The 19,073-nt window shown below is 40.5% G+C and overlaps 1 protein-coding gene across 1 annotated transcript in view; it reads left to right on the forward strand.

The window, feature by feature from the left end:
- Window positions 1–19,073, forward strand: part of SLC4A7 (solute carrier family 4 member 7) — a 181,872-nt gene that overhangs the window by 95,458 nt on the left and 67,341 nt on the right. The window contains exons 3-7 of the mRNA XM_045004742.1: window positions 1,034–1,177; window positions 5,115–5,253; window positions 7,350–7,510; window positions 12,478–12,666; window positions 16,970–17,326. Of these exons, the coding sequence (XP_044860677.1) occupies window positions 1,034–1,177; window positions 5,115–5,253; window positions 7,350–7,510; window positions 12,478–12,666; window positions 16,970–17,326 (990 nt within the window). The remainder of the gene's footprint in view (window positions 1–1,033; window positions 1,178–5,114; window positions 5,254–7,349; window positions 7,511–12,477; window positions 12,667–16,969; window positions 17,327–19,073) is intronic.

The raw sequence follows: 19,073 nt of genomic DNA on the forward strand, positions 1-19,073 counted from the left end.
AACATTGTGTGAGCACCCATGCATTTAGCTACATTTTACTATTTTTGTTAGATTGTTTCAAAAGGAGTTGAAAAGATTATTACATATAGTTAATATTCCATTATATGTCTCTCATCAAGAGTGTATTCAGAACATTTTGCAGAGTTCCATCTTTCATCAAGGCTGTCTGTATTGGCTTCATATATAGGGCTTTGAGTCAGGAAAAAAGAAAAGATTAAAAAATATTTCCAGTTGTTTGAAAATAACTTGCTATTGGCAATAAATGCTACAGCACTGCATTTATTTTTTTCCTCCTTTGCTTCCTCATTCCTTTTAAGACCCATATGCTTTGATTTGAGGATACTTTATTTAAATTTAATTAAACATGTTTTTGGAATAAGAAAAAGTAGTTTTTGTATTGACTGTTTGATATTACAGGATATTGTCAATCCTGGCTGCCTAAAGTTAGTCTCCCAAATCCATATTTAAGTAACTAATTTAAATGATGCCTCTGAAAGTTAGACCACCAATGCTATACTGTAAATGGGGCTCAGAATTCCAGGGAATTGACACAATCAGAGAAAATTAATTACAAAATCTGAGTGATGGATGGAACCACCTTTTGTACAGTGTACCTTGAGTAGGAAAACAGGTACCTGGTGAAATGCTCTCAGTATGCCTGTTTAGGAACATTGTCAACAGTCCTTGCACTAGCCCTTCCTCAGGAGTGTTGTGGCCAGGATTCTGGTGTGATGCATCCCAATGTTGAGAATCAAGATTGAATTTTCTGACATGAAAGGCTGATGTGTTCTGTAACTGGATCTTCTGTATTATGGCAAGAAAGAGCAGAGACTGCTATATTGACCCATTTTGGGGAAGTTTCTAAGTCACTGATTCTTTGAACCCTGCAACAGACAGAAGGAAAATGTAGAGTGGTTTTAGTGATGTAAAGATGCTACGTATTTGTATGTTTCTTGGATTTTTGACAGAATATTTGAAGTCCGGGTAGAATAGTTCTTCATACATTTTTATTGCTTACTTTTATACTTGATAGGCCACAGAGCTGTGTACATTGGTGTACATGTCCCATTTGGAAAGGAGGGCCGTCGGCGTCATAGGCATCGTGGACATAGGCATCACAGAAGAAGAAAAGAGAAAGAAACTGATAGAGAAGATGGGCGAGAATCTCCATCATATGGTAAGAAAATTCTGCCTTTTAGGGTTTTTTCATGTTTAAAGAAAAAAACCCCAAACAATAGCTAATCTAGATTATTAAACCGCGCTCTGTTTTGTTTACTGTGAAAATATCTGGGATCAATTTAAGGGTAATTACTGTTAATAGTGGGCAGAGGTTTTGTGGCTGTACTCTATTTAAATCACAAGTTATTTGGCTCTGTGCAGGTATCTCTGGGTGAAGATCTATTTCCTATAGTATACAGGAAGTCAGATTATATGATTATAATAGTCCTTGTTGACATAAAAATCTATAGATTGTTTACATGTCAAGAGTCCTCTTTAGGTTTTGTGATCTTATGTTGCTCTTCCTTGTTGCATCTTTCAACGCCACCTGTAGTGTGCTGGCAGCCACATTGTGCTGAGGTGCACAGATCTATTCCAGTGAGTACTTCATCCTGTCTGCAGCGTGGGGGCAGAACCAGACTTGACAGTGACCAAAAGCAAGGGAGTGTCCCACCTCCTGAAGTTCCCTTGATTTTTTTCTGCCCCCAGAGTGGCCAATGGCTCAGTCCAAATTTCTTGCTGCAGAGTTTTTCTGAGGGAAATTCCAAACTTAATTTAAAAATGTTAAACTAACAGTTTGTCCCAATTTCTCTAATCCCCAATTCAGGGCCAAATTTGACTTTGTTGGAGATTGTCCCTTCTGCTCCACTCCTCTTTTGAAGAGTTTGCCACTTCAGGCTTCTAAGAGAGAGCTAGGATGAGGAAACATCAGAGCCAAAAGGAAAGGCCTGTGTCTCCTGATTTTTCTCATTTCCCCCAATCATATTGAATGCCCTGTTAGAGAGCTCAGTCAGCTCTGTGGGTAGAACCTTGTAGCCCAATCTGGGAAGGAAAGGGAGCCAAGCAAGATTGAATAGGCCAGCTCTGCTGTGCAAGATGCAGCCCAGGCTGGATGGGGTTGCTTCAGCAGGAAAAGAGGCAGGCAGGACTAGAAAAGAACTGAGTGTGGCACAAGCAGTTTCCTCCTCATCTCCATGAGGGGAGTGAAGCCAGAAGGGTCGAGCGCCAGATGGAGGATCATGCCTGTGTCTCTAAAGTCCGCACCAGCAGCCATTCCTTTGACTGTGGAATTCTCACCACCTTCTCTTCTGCTTCCTTGTGGGTTGCAGATGGAGGGCACCAAACCAAGGTGGAAAATTTTTTTTGTTTGTTTATTTAAAAAAAGATGGATTTTTTTATTTAAATGTGATTTTATTTATTGTTTTTTTTTCTTTTTAAAAATAAACCTGTTAAAAATGAAATCTGAATTTAGGCCTTAGCATATTTTGTATTAAACTTATTATAATTTCATAAAACATTTAAATAAATAAATATGCTGAATCCATGACTGTCTCAAAAACGTTGAGATAAAGGCTGCTTTTCTATGTAAAGAATGAATCAAGGGAAAAGCATCTAACTTCTGTGTATTTAATTAAATTCCCGTTACCATCCTAATGCTGCTTGACACAATTCATGAGCAATAAGTTAACTATCTAGTAAATAAGCAATATATCTTTCACCATTTTCTAACGTACTAAAATGTAAAATTAATAAAAATATTAAGCTATATAGTTGCTTAAATAAATCTGTATAGGTATAGTGTACCATCCTGGGAAGCAAAAAGATATAGTATATTTATTATAATGGCTCTATTTAGCCATAAATCAGCGGATTTTAATGGTTATATCAATCAATGAGTGTGATGTTATTAATATTATAAATTTTTTAACGATTTTTGTAATATACAGAGTTTTTAAGTTTTCAAGTTTTTAAGCTCATTGTAGTGTAATTGTTGATAAGAGGGTGCGAGAACATATTTTGAGAACTCCAGACCATCAGCGGGCTGAGCGGGGCCGGGTGTAGTGTATTAAATTGCTCCCCATAGGAATGTGCTACTTATGGTGTACTACTTATGGCTGCCAGTCCTGAAGCTCTGAGCGGCATGGTAAAGGGATGGGGAACAGGGCTTGTTGGATAGGAGTGGGAGTCCCGGGAGGCCGGTCAGGGGTGTGGATGGGGTCGGGGCAGTCAGGGGACAGGGAGCAGGGGCGCTTGGATGGGGGGGGTCCCAGGGGAGTAGATAGGAGTTGGGGGTCCCGGGAGGGGGCGGTCAGGAGAAAAGGAGCAGGGGTGGTTGGATGGGTGGGGAATTCTGAGGGGGGCAGTCAAGGGGCAGGGGTCCCGGAAGGGAGCAATTAGGAGACAAGGGGGGGGGAGTTGGAGGGGCCAGGGGTTATGAGGGGGGCAGTCAGGGGCCAGGAAGTGGGAGGAGGCTGCTAGGGGGCGGGCTGTTTGGGGAAGCAACCCCGGGTGTAGCGTATTAAATTTCTCCCTATAGGAATGTGCTACTTGCGAAGCACCAGGACTGGCAGCCGTAAGTAGTACACCGTAAGTAGCACATTCCTACGGAGAGACATTTAATACACTATACCCGTGGACAGAACCCCAGACCGACGGTGGGCTGAGTGGCTCAGCCCGCCACTGGTCTGGGGTTCTGTCCGCCATCTCTTGCCAGCCACGATCCCGGCTGCCGGCCCCGCTCAAACCGCTACTGGCTTGGGGTTCCGTTCACCCAGGCCAGCAGCAGGCTGAGTGGGGGCGGTGGCCGGGACCCCAGCTGGCAGCACCGTGCCAGTAAAAATCTGCTCATGTGCCTCAGGTTGCCGACCCCTGGTATAGTATTGTTGCAACGAAGGTCCTATAGTTACACTAAATCTTGTACAAAGGAGATCAAGTAAGGTGTCTATGGAAAGGTGGTAACTTGCTGGCTTTGATTATTCTGTCTGTATGTGTATATCATTTTTGTATTTGAAGTTATGAATATTGGCCCTGTACTTGTATCTCAATGTGTTTGATTCTAAGTAGCATTAGTGAAGCATTTGGTCAGCTCCTTGAGAAAGGACTATTCTGAATAAGTGCCCAATCCTTTCTCTGTGACATTTTGTTCTTTCTCTCGGAATTTTGTGACTGTTGAGAAATTCCTACACTGAAGATCTGCGGATATAACGTTGAGAGAGGATGGGAGAATTTGTGATTGCTTACCTAAAATTTTCTTTTCATTGAGGAGAGAGGTCTCCAAATCTGGCCCTCCCTGAAAAAGGCAGATCTGTTTAACTTATAGTTAAACTTTTCTTGTTCACCTAATGTTGAGTATTATTTCTGCAAGGGGCTGATGCAGGATGAGAGATTTATTTTTTTGTTTTATAGTCCAGAGGGGCCAGTTTTGGAAGCATCTTGAAAATAAGGGGGGGTCTCCAGAAGGTGGGGACTAGTCCCAGCTTTCCAGTCAGCTTTGATTTTGCCCCCTAGAGCTAGAGACTGGTGATGACCCACACTGAGCATCTGTGGACCTATCCCTTCAAAGAAGGGAAAATTTTAATGTAAGCAACCCAAATTCTCCCACGTGCAACCCTTATCTCTGTCTGTTGAAATGGACAACCATTATAATAGTTCTATGATTTATTGTCTGGGACTTATTTTCCTTTTTAATGTCCATTGTCTAATTGTGTTTTGCTTTGAAGAGAAAAGAGTAGATATGATCTATTTTGCTTTCAAGTATGAGACTAAGATGTCTTTCCCTTTGAGTTTGTGTTTGACTTTTTTCATGTTACCAATTTTGTTGTTGAGGCTTGTTTCGAGGTGTGAAATTATGGCAAAAAGCTTAAAAATATTTAAGCAAGTATGTTAACTAGAGTATAGAAGTAGCTTATTTTCCTCCTCCTCCTTTTGTTTTCAGAAACCCATTATTGGAAACATGTATTTGGCTTTTAAACTATTCCCATCCTCTTCTGATGAGAGATTTTCAACACTCCATGTTTCCAGCTGTGAGAGGGAGGATAACATTTTAATTGTTGCAAGATGTTAACATTTCAATAGAAGTATTACCTTCTAAACTACTTTCTTTCCTCCCCATCAAGACACCCCATCCCAACGAGTGCAGTTTATCCTGGGTACTGAGGATGATGATGAAGAACACATTCCCCATGATCTCTTCACTGAAATGGATGAACTGTACTTCAAGGATGGGGAAGAATATGAATGGAAAGAAACTGCCAGGTGAACCAAACATAGATCTGTTTCATGTAATCTTTTCCACTGATCTTGTTTACTTTGTCCTCAGAAATCAATTTTAGGTTAGAATTTTCAAGTCAATAAGCAGGAAATTTGCCTCCCAGTTAACACTAATGAAAACTGCAAGTCTGATTCTCTGAGCCCGTCATTGAAAATATACCCAGACCTCTGGAGGAAATTTCTTGAAGGTCTTTATTGTTGCTGTGCTGACTTTATTTCCTAAAGTTGATTAAAGGTAGCATTGCAGTATAGGTGTAACTGACAGTGAGTGCGATGTTCTAGTTATGTAGTATTGTTTTTGCTGTGACAGAAAGTTAACAAAAATGGAAGGAAGGGAAGTCATTGATACTAATTTATTGTATTTTTCCTTCAAGAAACAAAACAACCACAAACTAGGTAATAACGCATACTAAACTACATTAAAAGAATGTGAATTAGGTTGCAAAGTCAAGTACTTGAAAGTTAGCATATGCCAGATTTAAGGTTGCCCTGTGCAACCTTAATTGCCCCTCCTTATGCATATGCATTGTGATGTGATAATCTTCAGTATCTGATATCTTTAATTACATGATCACATACTATCCACAACGCACAGTTTGGACACCCAAGAGGCAGGACTAAGATTACATGGGCATCTGTAAAGCTGGCATTTCCTAACTTTTGAGTGCTTGACTTTGCAGTTTAGGTAATTTTAACAGTATAGTACCATAGATATGCATAGTGATTGATAAACTAAATATTTTCAACATGTTTCTGACTCCAAAAGCCTACAGTCTGTGTTTGATGGATACAAATCATATAGTTAAAAGATTAACTGAGTGTGGGAATGCTCAGTCTTGGTTGATCATGCTTGGTAACTGGGCAGAGGGATGTTGGGCCAGATTCACAGAGGTACTTAGGCACCTGGATTTAGGTGCTGCTGCAATCCACAAAACCCCTGCTCAGCTGCTGCTTAACCCTATAGGTAGCTAAACTCACTTGGCACCTAAATTTTCAGGGTGAAATTTCCTTAGGCACTTAAGTTTCCACCTCTGGGCATGCATACCGGTGCCTCATTCTAGGTGCCCAGGTGACTGTCTCACACCTAAACCCCAGCATGATCCATAAAGCAGAATACATAAGCATTCATTCCCCCATCTCTCTTTACTGTGGGACCTGATCCAGTAGGTGTGCTCTGAGTTTGCCTACCACATTGTGCCCCATTCTGAATTCAGCTGGTGGTAGTGCCTCCCTTATAACTGTTAGCCCAGTGGTTAGAGCACTCACCTGGGATGTGGAAGACCCTAATCACAGGGCTATGGGGAATTCTGATGTGGGTCTCCCTCAGTCTCTCCTATTGAAGCAATTTAACTTTTTAGAAAAAGATGATAGAGAGATGAGAATAAGTGACTCTATAGTGTGATATTGGGGCACCCATCTGGTGACTGGAAGACCCAGGGTCCAGTCCACCTGCTCCATGACTACTTATCCAAAAAGGAAAAGCTTCAACGGGGGGGGGACGGGACATGAGAATACCACACAGCTGTCCTGAGAGATGGGAGACTCCTGTTCAAATCCTTTCTTCCCCTCAGGCTGAGGGGGGAATCGAACCTTGGTCTCCCACGTCCCAGGTGCTGTAACTACTTCCCATTGGATAGCTTAGGCAGTTTCCGGCCTAGCAGGTTGGCTTTTGTGGATTCCAATCTTAGGCCCCTCTTTCTCCCCAAGCATTGTGTGGGGAAACTTGGCACCAAACTCAGGCTGTGTGAATCCCATTGTTGTTCCAGTGATTTTCTACACGAGTTAGGCATTGGGGCATTCAGTGTTGACACCTACATCCTTTTGTGGATCTGGGCTGTTTCAAACATAAGAAGTAGCATGAAAAAAAGCAGAGTCAAGTATGGGAATGGGTGATAGCGGATGCGTTAAGGTAGAAGGATTGAGCACGGAGCATAGGGGCTGAAAGGGGGTGAGGACAGAAATGAAAGATGATATATGCAGGTGGATCTAGGTTTTGTTTTGCAGCCTATTGAAAGGACAGAAAAAAAGTCTCTTCAGTAGTAATCTGTACATATGTCATAATATATATATTTATATTTCAGGTGGCTAAAATTTGAAGAAGATGTTGAAGATGGCGGTGATCGATGGAGCAAACCTTATGTGGCAACTCTGTCTCTGCACAGTCTCTTTGAACTGAGAAGCTGTATTCTAAATGGAACTGTCATGTTGGACATGAGAGCAAACACACTAGATGAGATAGCAGGTTGTTTTGAAGTTTTTGAAAGATTTAATTTTTGCTAGTTTACACTAGTTTGTGACTGAAAAACACAAAAGCAGTTTACTTTTAGTCTTTATATTCATGACAGTTTTCTTTGTCTTTAAGATTTGATTCTGCAAACTTCACTCACATGAGGAGTCCCATTGGGACATACTGTTTTTGTCTCCACAGTAACTAGACACCTGTGGCTGGCCCATGCCAGCTGAGTCGGGCACGTGGGGTTTGGACTGTGGGGCTGTTTTGTTGCTGTGTAGACTTCCAGGCTGGAGCCCGAACTATGGAACTCTCTCACCTCACAGGGTCTTAGAGCCCAGGCTCCAGCGCAAGCCTGGAAGTCTACACAATAATGAAACAGCTCTGCAGCCTGAGCCCCATGAGTCCAAGTCAGCTGGCACAGTCCAGCCGTGGGTTTTTCTTTCTGTGTAGACATACCCTAAGTTGTCTTTATTCTAATCTTTGATTGGACAACAAATGCATCTTCTAGTCTCTACAGGTGAAATGTAAATATGTATCAGGATACTTAAGGGATAATTTGTACAGTACCGTGCTATAAACTATTAAGCACTATTCAGCTGATGTTAGCTATTGCCATTAGCAGAGTTCATTGTTGCACAGCTTGATTTAAACCAGGGGTCGGCAACCTTTCAGCAGCGGTGTGCCGAGTCTTCATGTATACACTCTAATTTAAGGCTTCGAGTGCCGGTAATACATTTGAACGTTTTTTAGAAGGTCCCTCTATAAGTCTATAATATATAACCAAACTACTGTTATATGTAAAGTAAACAAGGTTTTCAAAATGTTTCAGAAGCTTTATTTAAAATTCAGATCTTATTAGTTTAGTGTGATCCTTGCCCTTGCTTTTCCTTGTTGAGTTTTCCAATGTCTGGTGGCACCTATTTAGATACTTTAAGCTGCAAACAGGCCTCTGAGTTATAAGTTGATAACCAGCTGGCAGAATATCAGTGGCTGGAACCCCTGATCCACAGCTGAGGTGAGTGGAGTTGGCGGCTGGTAGGGCTGAGCAGGGCCGGAAGCCTGGACCCTGTCTGGCAGGGGGGCCTGCGCTGGAACTCTAACTGGAAGCAAGGTGAGTGGGGCTGTGGCAGGGACCCCTGCTGGCAAAGGGCCACCAGCCAGAACCCCAGAGCAGCAGGGGGCTGACCGCCAGAGCTCTGGGGTTTCCACCACCGGCTCCTTCCAGCTGGGGTCTCAGCACGCTGCCAGCCTGGGGTTCCTTCCCCCAGGCCAGCAGCAGGTGCTGGGTGGGACCCCGGCTGGCAAGGGGCCAGCAGCGGGAACCCCAGAGCTGCAGTGGGCTGAGCAGCTCAGCCCACCACCACTCTGGGGTTTCCACCACCGGCTCCTACCAGCTGGGGTCTCATCCCGCTGCCAGCCTGGGGTTCCTTCCCCCAGGCCAGCAGCTGGGCTGAGTGGGGCCGGCGGCAGGACCCTGGCTGGCAGGATCCAGCAGCGAGAACCCCAGAGCCAGGGCGGGCTGAGCAGCTCAGCCCGCTGCCAGCCTGGGGTTTCCACCACCAGCTCCTTGCCAGCTGGGGTCTCAGCCTGCTGCCAGCCTGGGGTTCCTCCCCCCAGGCCAGCAGTGGGTGCTGAGTGGGACCCTGGCTGGCAAGGGGCCAGCAGCGGGAACCCCAGAGCGGCGGCAGGCTGAGCAGCTCAGCCTGCCCCGCGTGCCATGAAAAATCGGCTCGCGTGCCACCTTTGGCACGCGTGCCGTAGGTTGCCAACCCCTGATTTAAACTTTCACTTTATAAATGGTAAGAGAGGAGCTGAAATAAAACTTACTTTATTTAACTTAGCATTAGTTGAAAATGTCCTCAATAGTCTCTAATTAATTATGTAAAAACAGCTTTGAAAACGTTTTGCGCATATATATATATATATATATATATATATATATATATATATATATATATATACACACACACACACACACACACACACACACACACACACACACACACACACACACACACAGAGTAGCAAGTGGCTTTTATTTTAAGATCCTTTAGGCTAGCTTAATTCCATTTTCTTAGTATCTGTGATTTCACTGAGTGATGCATTTTTGTGACTCATAGTGAACTTATTGCTGACCAGCAGGATCATGGGGTACCAAAAGAGGGAGGGACAAAGGGTTTTCAGTAGAATTCTCAAAATCTTCTAAGTGCCTTAGGAGCTTTTGAAAATTTTACTCTTTAGCTCTTTGTATTGAGCTCTTTTCTTAGCTTATTTAGTGGGAGCATTTAGTACATACTTTTGAAGTAAATAAAACCTACAGATTTTTTCTTCTCTGATTATATTTGTCAGTGATATTAGTGCAAAATAACTGTAGTTACTTTCCAAGTCATCTTAAGTATTTGTCATGGTTTTTAAAAAGTTGGTAAATACTGAAAGAAGCTGAGCTAGAAGATATTGAAAAACATGCATAATATTATCAGTATTTGGACACACAAGTCTATTTTCCAGTTCTAGTGCAGGGTCTCAGTGACTGGATATCAGTCTTTGACTTGTTGTTGTGGAGGCATAAAGCTGTTCTGTTTTTCTCATCTTGCAGCCAGATTTAATGGGCCTCTTTGATTCCTATTCAAAAGTATAAAAGGCTGAGTATCTCTCTGAGGCTGCAGAGCTATAGGAAGGGGCAGGACATCTTGCCAAGAGAAACCCTAGCAACAACCACCGCAGACTAAAGTTTGTTTCTAAATACAGTCCTGTCTCAGGACTTAGTTACATACATTAAGAATAAAGACAAAGGATGGGGGATAACGTTGGCTTATAAAGTATTTTGTGTGCATGTGGTGTGTGTACTGTATGTACATCAGAGTGAGGGTTGTTCCTGTTTACAGAGCTGTAATTGCAGTGCAGTTTAGACCATTGCTCATTCTTTCATACCCTTCATCTAAGTTTGATGTACCTTTAAAATTGGTCGTGCCACTCTCACTCTATCCAACACGTGCACACAAAACCTAGCATTTCCTGTGTTGGGGCAGTCTGGTTGGGCAGATTTAGATGAATAAAACTAAGACCAAGAAATATCAGATCACAAATAGGTTCACAAGAATTGGCATACTGGATCAGACCTGTGGTCCGTCTAGTCCAGTTTTTTGTCGAACAGTGGCCAACACCAGATGTTTTGGAGAAAGGTACAAAAAAACTCTTAATCCCTAGTAGTTAGAGATTGGTTTAAATTTTGAATCATGAGGTTTAATCTCTTCCAATTTATCATCATCATCATCATCTATTATAATGCTGGCTGGATGATATTGTTGTTCATATAAATGTCCAATCCCTTTTTGAACATTGCTAATTTTTTGGCCTTAGTGACATCCTGTGGCAATGGGTTCCACAGTTTAGATGTATAAATAAATAAAATTTAAGATGAATTACTTGTCTAATCTAGATTTGCTAAAACAGATTTATTAAATAGGATCTTCAGGGCAATATTCTATGGCAATGGATTTTCATGTAGGAATAATATATTAGTTAATCTTTGTTTCCTCTGAAAGAGGTACAGATACATATATAGAATATCCTAAAGACATTTTTTAAACAACATTACAAGACTCACTTCATCTGAATATCAAAGCATCACAATATTACTAAAATTTCAGACATTGTGGGCATTTTAAAGATCCCAGGGAACTTTCTTATAAAAGCTACAATGTTAACCCAAGTGTCTTCTGTAATTATATTTTGCCTACCTCAATTCTTTTTCATTTTCAATTAGATACATATACTTGACTTCCTGTCTTAACCAGTATAGATGGCTGTGTGTGGTGTTTATGTGCTGTAAAGCTGTAATTGTGTTTATCTTCAGAGGAGACTGCAGATAGATAAAATGATCCCTGCATAGTTTATTTTATTTGGAAGGCATTATTTCCTCTTTTAATACAACAGGCACTATATAAATGTAAGTTCTTAGCCTTACTAGGGATCTCAATACCATTATTAGAAATGGTAAAATGTAACACAAAGGTCTTTATATAAACAGATTCATACAAATTTCTTCCAGGTAAGTCTTGTGATACTGAGTTTGTGCAACTTAAGATGTTGGCATAGAAATCTTTCAAGATTCTTTAAACTAGTCAGTAAAAGAAAATGCTGGTTTCTATTTTATACAGCCATATAGGCAGATTTTCATTCCTCAGTTTATATGTAAGGTATTTTGGAAACATGGCTGATCATACATTTTCATGTAATTTAAAAATATCGAAAAACCCACCCAAATTTTGCAAATTGACCAGTTTTGCCACAGTTTACGTGTCATCTTCACTCTGCAAAAGTGTGAAATGGAAAGCCCAGTAAGGAATCTTGAAGTTTAGGGCAACTTAAAAAAAGAAAGTTTAGACATTTGAAGGATTAGGCTAGTCCATTTTATATAGTAAACTATGTTGAAAGAACACTGAAGTTTCAAAATCAAGCGCTCAGACATTAGGAAACTCCAGAATTAATGTTGCTATACAGAGATTTCTATCCAGTTCGTACATCAAGCCCTTGCTTGTGGTAGTTTTTGCTACTGCACTGCTTTCCAATGAAGAGTGGTATTCATTTGACATATCACTGAATACACACCTGCTTTTTGTAATGAAGGCTGTAGTAAGTAGGAAGTTGAAATAAAGATAAATAATATTTTAAGTGGTAAACAATCTATTTATTCCTATAGGCCTTGTATTTTAAAATGCTGTGTATTTTGGAAAGAATACTGTTTAGTGATCCAAAGAAACGTTTGTTCAAAATGCATAGATTTGAACTGTTGGCCCGCAATATTCTTGGCTGTTTCTTTTCAGTGGATCTAGATGCACAGTTTGCCAAAGAAAATAAACTTGAAGATTCTTCATGAATTATTTTTACTGATTTTTCAGATGTGAGTTAATGTGGTGGTGTTGGGAATGCATATATTTAACTTAGATTTGATTTAAGTATTTTTCTCATGATAGATATGGTGTTGGACAACATGATTGCTTCTGGTCAGCTGGATGAGTCCATAAGAGAGCATGTCAGAGAAGCTCTCCTCAAGAGACACCATCATCAGAACGAGAAGAAATTCAGCAGTCGGATCCCCCTGGTTCGGTCTTTTGCAGATATAGGCAAGAAACATTCTGACCCTCACTTGCTTGAAAGAAATGGTGAGATAAGTTGTAGCATCTAATTTATTCTAACCTGATACAAATAATATATTAACACGGGAGAGGAGGGAGAAGTCAGAAGATAATAGTGGATACATTTTGTGAGTCCTCCTTGGTATGTAAAAGTTGTGTGGTGGTTCTTTTGTGGAGTTTGGACATTTACCTATGTTTTGCATGTGTAAAGTCTTGTTTTGCTCCTTGTAACCACTATGATGTCTTGACTTACTGTTTTCATTTATGCTATAGTATGGTTTAGTTGTCTGTTATGAATAAGGCTATGATTTAGTCATGGGTATTTTTAGTGGGGGGAGGGAGGGGGACTGGGCCAGCCGCACTGGCCACTGCAGAAGTCATGAAGGTCACAGAAAGTCACAGAATCCGTGACTTCTGCGACCTCTGGGACGGACATAGAGCCCTAGTTATGAGGTATATAAACAGCATTTTCTCTACCCCAGCAATATTTTCAGTTGGTCATAACACTTTCACAGGATATGCTTCAATTAATTCTATATTTTTGGAAGGTTTAAAGTCATCCTATTACCTCAGTCAGGCAAAGCTTCATGTGCATCCAGGAGTCTAACTACCGGATTATAGCTTCCAGTTCAGTCTCCTTTATTGTTTGAGACTTAATCATGGTCTTAATGATCAGTGAAACTTTTAATTTTTATTTCGTATTAATTGTGTTCATCTTACTTGAGTTTTGCTTTCGCATAGTTGTCCAAAAAGGGAGTTTATTTTTTTTATTAAAAATAATAAACTACTTCTAGCTAAGGTTTGTTTAGTATAGTAGAACCTAGGTAAAAAACATCTTCACAAGATATACCATGTCTCCTGCTGATGATTAATTTCTGACCACTCTGGCATCCTGGTGCATTTCTTCCAGGTACTCAATTCCTAGGTTCAAACATTACCCCTCCAGGACAGCCTGTCTTATCTTTTATTCTTCTTTTATGGCCTCTGCCTTCCCCCCAGAGTTCTCCATCTTCTATTTTGGATTTCCAGTCACATCAGCCTCGACATCTACTGGTTGACTTGAGAGCTTTGGCCTAGTAAGGACTGAAGTATTGGGCCCATCACAGAGCCTGATTAATGTCTCTCCTTAAAATAAAGTACTTGGGTTCTTGACCATTCTGGTGCAAGATGTGATATGTCTGTTGCCTTGGAACATGTACTTGGGTTGTTCTAAGTGCTAGTGTGTGCTGAGTTTGATCTGTGCCATAGAGATCTTTTAGCTAGTTTCCTAATGTACACTGAGGATTAGGAAAAACTGGACAGTATCTGCTGTCAGCACATAGTGAAAACAGTTTTTTGCCAGGATGTCTTGGTTTCTAAAAGGAAGAAAATGGTCCTAAACTTTGAACTGATTGTGCAGACTTCAGTATGTCTGCACAATAACTGATACTTTTTTCAGTATGTGTATTGAAACTTGCCAAGTCTAAGTAACACATGCCCAATCCATACATCTGCATCCCTAGAAAATAGTATTCAGAGAATTTAATACCTATGTAAGATATCTTCCTGGTCTTGAAAACAAATTAAGTTGCTTTTCACATAATGGACTACATTGGATTCTTAATTACAACATGCAAAATAGAACATTGGGCTTTATCTGTCTAATTTGCTACCGAAGCAGCAGTGCACTAGAGACTAATTTCAAATCTTTAATACTGAAAATGAAATAATTTTCAATAAAATTCAATCTGTAGAATGCACTCTTCAGGTAAACCCTCTAAATTTGAGTTTTTCCTGTACACTTGTGGACACTACCTCTCCATCCCCCAAAAGAATGTTAGGTTTGTTCAGTATGTTGGTCCTCCTTATACATTTTGTATGCATGTGATAATACTGAATGCGTCTGTGTTTTTTGGTACCTGCCTGATGGTATAATATATGAGAGAGAGAGAGAGATGTGTTCACCTCCAGGTCTTTAGCAAAATCCATCATACTCTTGCTCTGTCTGAGACGGAACACCAGTCATTATGCATGTACTCATGTAGGTTCGGGGAGTTGCAGTCAGTCTTCTCTAGAGATGCTCTTCCCTCACCCCCCTTTCCTAAGGGAAATAGTGGGGTGAACTGTTTAGAATCTTTTTCCCTGGTAGGGAAGAACAGGCACCCATTAGAAACTTGTCTCTGAGGGAAGGATGGTGACTCTATTCTCCATCTTAGAATAGTGGGGAAACAAGAAGCTAAAGAGAGACTACATTGTGTGGCAAGGGTGAGAGACTGAGAGAGATTTGGAGAAACCTGAGGTTAAGTAGATGAATGAGATTGTAATAAGAGACCGAGGAGTAGTATAATTTTACACTTGTATATTTCACTACAGCACAAGCAGGAGACACTTTGATCTAGAACATAATACTCCTCGGGGAATTCTGTACACCTGCGCAATGCAGAATTTGTGCAGAATTAATGTTCCGTGCAGGATTTCCTTTTCTCCTCTACTAAAATGGGCTGCAGAGCTGCTGGTTGCCACTAGGGGCTGCTGGACCCGGCAGAGCCCAGCTCCCTAGCTGGCAAATAGAAGAGACTGCCAGGGGGAAGGGGATGTAGCTGAATGTTTCCCGGCGGCTGCATTTCATGGCACACTCTGAAGGAAGGAGGCATCATGCAGGAAACTCCATACAAACCTGGGACGCAGCATCAGGCTGTTTCTCCCGCTGGATTCCTTGGCTCTGGGAGGGTAGGGGATGCAAGTGTTTTGAATGCGGGGGCCCATGGCTGGGCTCTTGGGGGGGAGGGTCAAGTGTCTGGACTGGGGGGAGTGACTGGGCTCTGTGGGGTAAAGGTGTGAGTGTCTGAGCTGAGTGGTGCGCCACGGCTGGGCTCTGGGTGGAGGGGGGGCAAGGGGTGCGGGTATCTGGGCTGAGAGAGGGCACCCTGCAACTGAACTCTGAGGTGAGGGGGGAGGGGCGGGGGAGGTGGCAGAGAAACAGGAACTGTGTTGTTGTAGGGGTTTCTTTAATTCTCTACAATTTTTTTGTGTGTGTGTCTGTGTTGTTACAGACATAGTTTCTGACAGGTATTTTGAAATACATTACCACAATAATTGAAACTGGCATGATTATATAGTGTTATTTTGACAAATCAAATATGCAGAATTTTCAGTTTTTTGGCACAGAATTCCCCAAGGAGTAACATAAAATAGGCTGCTGCAGCCTGTATTAAGTAGCAGCTGCCCTTAATTTTTTTTTAAAAATTGAGTATTTCAGCTATTATATTGTTATATTATGATGTGATGTGACTTGACATGTTGTCATATCATGCACCACCACTATTACAAAACTGTAATGAAATGCAAAAATTATAAAAGTAAAAATATTTTTGAAATTTTTTTTTTGTTTTTAAATGAAGATTTTGATTTTTTTTCCCCCAAATAAAACTTTTGGGAACTTCTATTTCATGGAAAATTCTGAAAATGTGTTTTCATTCTGATATGTAATGAAAATGAATTGTAAAATGTCAACATTAAGTTTTGGCGAGCTCTAAATATGATAGCATCTTATGCTATGTACAGATAACTGACAGGAGTGGTGTCAGTTGGACTACACCCTTTAGTGCTGATGGATTGAAATTTGGTCCCTGACCAAATGTTAGTGAGTGCCAATGATTTAAGATATTCTCCTTCAGGTTAGATTTAGTAGGTTATTTTTAACTTGGAAACCTGACACCGTCCTTTGTCCTCGACAATAAGTTTTACTGAAATATTAAATATTAACTATTTCCTTCCTTCCCTTTACAAGCTTTTATGTAGTGCCTTACAAAGAGTTTCATTATCCCCATTTCACAGATGGGGATACTGAGGCATAGAGAAGTAAGATGATTTGCACAAGCTCTCCCAGCAGGCCAAATAATTATATTTAATTTGTGGTACAAATGCTTCAAAATCTCCTCACCTGACATTGTCACAGTAGCATTATGTCTTAGCCTAGTAGAAAGCTTCCAGTACAAATGATATGTAGTAATATCCGAACTTGATTTTTTTTCCTTTTTAACATCTAGTGGAAACAATTATTTTAGATGTCAATATTTTATGATCATATGCTAAATTCTTATTGGACCTTTTTAAATCAGTTACTGGCCATATCCTTTTCTCTTAAATTCCCATTATGTGCTAATTGGTACTTGTCAGTAAGGTACTTGCTGACTTTTCTAATATCTAAAAATCTGATTCACTCTTGCATCTTGCTTAACTCTTATCTCACCTGCATGGATGTGATGTACATGCATAATTTGTCTTTTTTTAAAAAGCCTGTTTCCCTGCTGTAAACTTCATTGTGTTTCATTTATTTGTTTTATCTCAGGGGAAGGCCTTTCAGCCTCCCACCACTCTTTGCGAACAGGTCTCTCTGCTTCAAATATTTCCCTGAAAGGAGAAAAACGTTTGTCCCTTCTTCTCCATTACCTTCTTCCTTCTTCAAGAGCTGGAACCCCGGCAGATTCAAGATGTACAACCCCACTACCTACCCCTCAAAACACACCACCCTCCAGTCCTAGCAGCGGCCGCCTGGCAACCACAAGTTCCCAGCCAAGTCAGCTTCAGGGCAAGGAACTGCTGGTGTCACCTGCCAGTGATGATATTCCCACAGTAATAATCCATCCACCTGAGGAGGACTTAGAAGTTCAGGAAAAGAAGAGAGAGGATAATATTGACATACCAGGCAATTATCCAAACTTAAAACTGTCCATGTGTGATGCTCTCTGAATCACTTGCATTGCAATATTGAGCACATGGCTTGGGCATAAATGAGTATTATTTATAACTGTTACCTCTGTCTGCATGTTTTATTTCTTCTGAAGTGTGATTGTTTCTTATTCAGCATAATAGATCTATTCCAAAGATTTTTACTCTTAAAAAAATTAACACAGACATTGTTCAAGTTCACCTATTTATAATTGCATTTTAACTCCTTGAAGCAATGAAAAATATAATTTTTCATACTTAACCTTTTTTATTTGATTAAAAAGTAATGTTTGTGTTTTTGTTTTAAAAATAAGCAATTTTTAAATAAAATTGTCTTTTAATAGGCAAGATGTCAAAAATGGTGGCCTTTTCCTTTTACTCACCTTGAATCCATGTAAATGAAGATATTAAGTTAGTCCTTAAATGTGGTATGTGGTTTAAAGACATGGGACATGCTCTGAAGTATTTATAGTCTAAATCAGACATGTTACAACTTGTGGATAGAAATGAAAGACGGTAGGGACAGGAAGAAACAAGGGTTACAGTTACAGAGTTGGGGTAGTAATTTAGTCAGTTGTGTGTTTGTGCCATGATGGATTTCGGTTTTAAATACTTTCTGTTAGGCTTTAGCTTAAGTTTATATTATAAAAATCTCAGAACGGTTATGAACAGAAGTAGTGTACCTTAAAACTGACACATCCAGCATTTCCATAATTGGTGCCAGTGAATTTTCCAGTAGTGCATTATCACAGTGTCAGATGCTTAATGACTGTTGAGGGAACAAGCAGAGTGGTTTTTTTTTTTTAATTTGCTGAGTATTGTAATTAAAGGAAACCTAGTAACAGTTAGCTGCAGTTCCTTTTTGTTATCAGTCCGTGAAACACTTTGAGACTGTTTAGCTCGTGTAAAAAGCATAATACATATAAAAACACTGGATATAAGAGATAAATATTACTCTGAAAATGCCTCATTAATATGTTGAGTAAGCGTTTGTTTTTTATCCCAGCAATTGATTCATAACATTTGAGTTTTTCAGTCATTTCTTAGCATTAGAGCCAATTGGAAGCTGAAGATTTTGGCAGTTCTTCTAGTTAACGTATAACTGTTTGTAGAGGTCACTTTTCTCTTTGCCTCCAAGTGCCTTCCATTTTTTTCTTTGAAAATGACTGAACACCTTACCAGGAAGAACAGAAAATGTTCAAAACATGAAACTGCTCATTCTCACCATTCTGAAACTGATCTCCATTTGTGTGGATTTGGACTGCTGTAACTCAAATATTTAACCAGGCACAATCTCCTTGGTGTTCTTTCTTATTATCCAGTAAGAGAAATTGGGAGACAGATACGACCCTCCAACCAGACTGGCTATCTAGCACAAGCCCTTTGTCTCTGGGCATCTTGAAAAAACAGATCCATCCCATTACCTGGCCAGACCTGAGGTGAGTGATCCTGGCCCAGCCAACTCTATCTATCCATCTCTAATACAGGCCCAGGTTCAGGGTAACAAGGAGCAGGAAGTTTAAGAGGCATGTGGTGGACGGAGTAATCAGTGTCAAGTGCCCTGGTTTTCTGCTTTTCCTCATTTTCCACCTAAGGGTAGTGAATATATTACGCTTCAGAGAGTAATTAGCGCTAAATCTGTCCTAACACCAGTGCTCTGAGTCACTGAACAAGGCCTTTCCTCCCTTCATAAACTAAAAGAAATCTTGTCCCCTGCCTCCTTA

This window comes from Mauremys mutica, chromosome 2, assembly GCF_020497125.1.
Source record: "Mauremys mutica isolate MM-2020 ecotype Southern chromosome 2, ASM2049712v1, whole genome shotgun sequence".
Taxonomy (NCBI): domain Eukaryota; kingdom Metazoa; phylum Chordata; order Testudines; family Geoemydidae; genus Mauremys; species Mauremys mutica.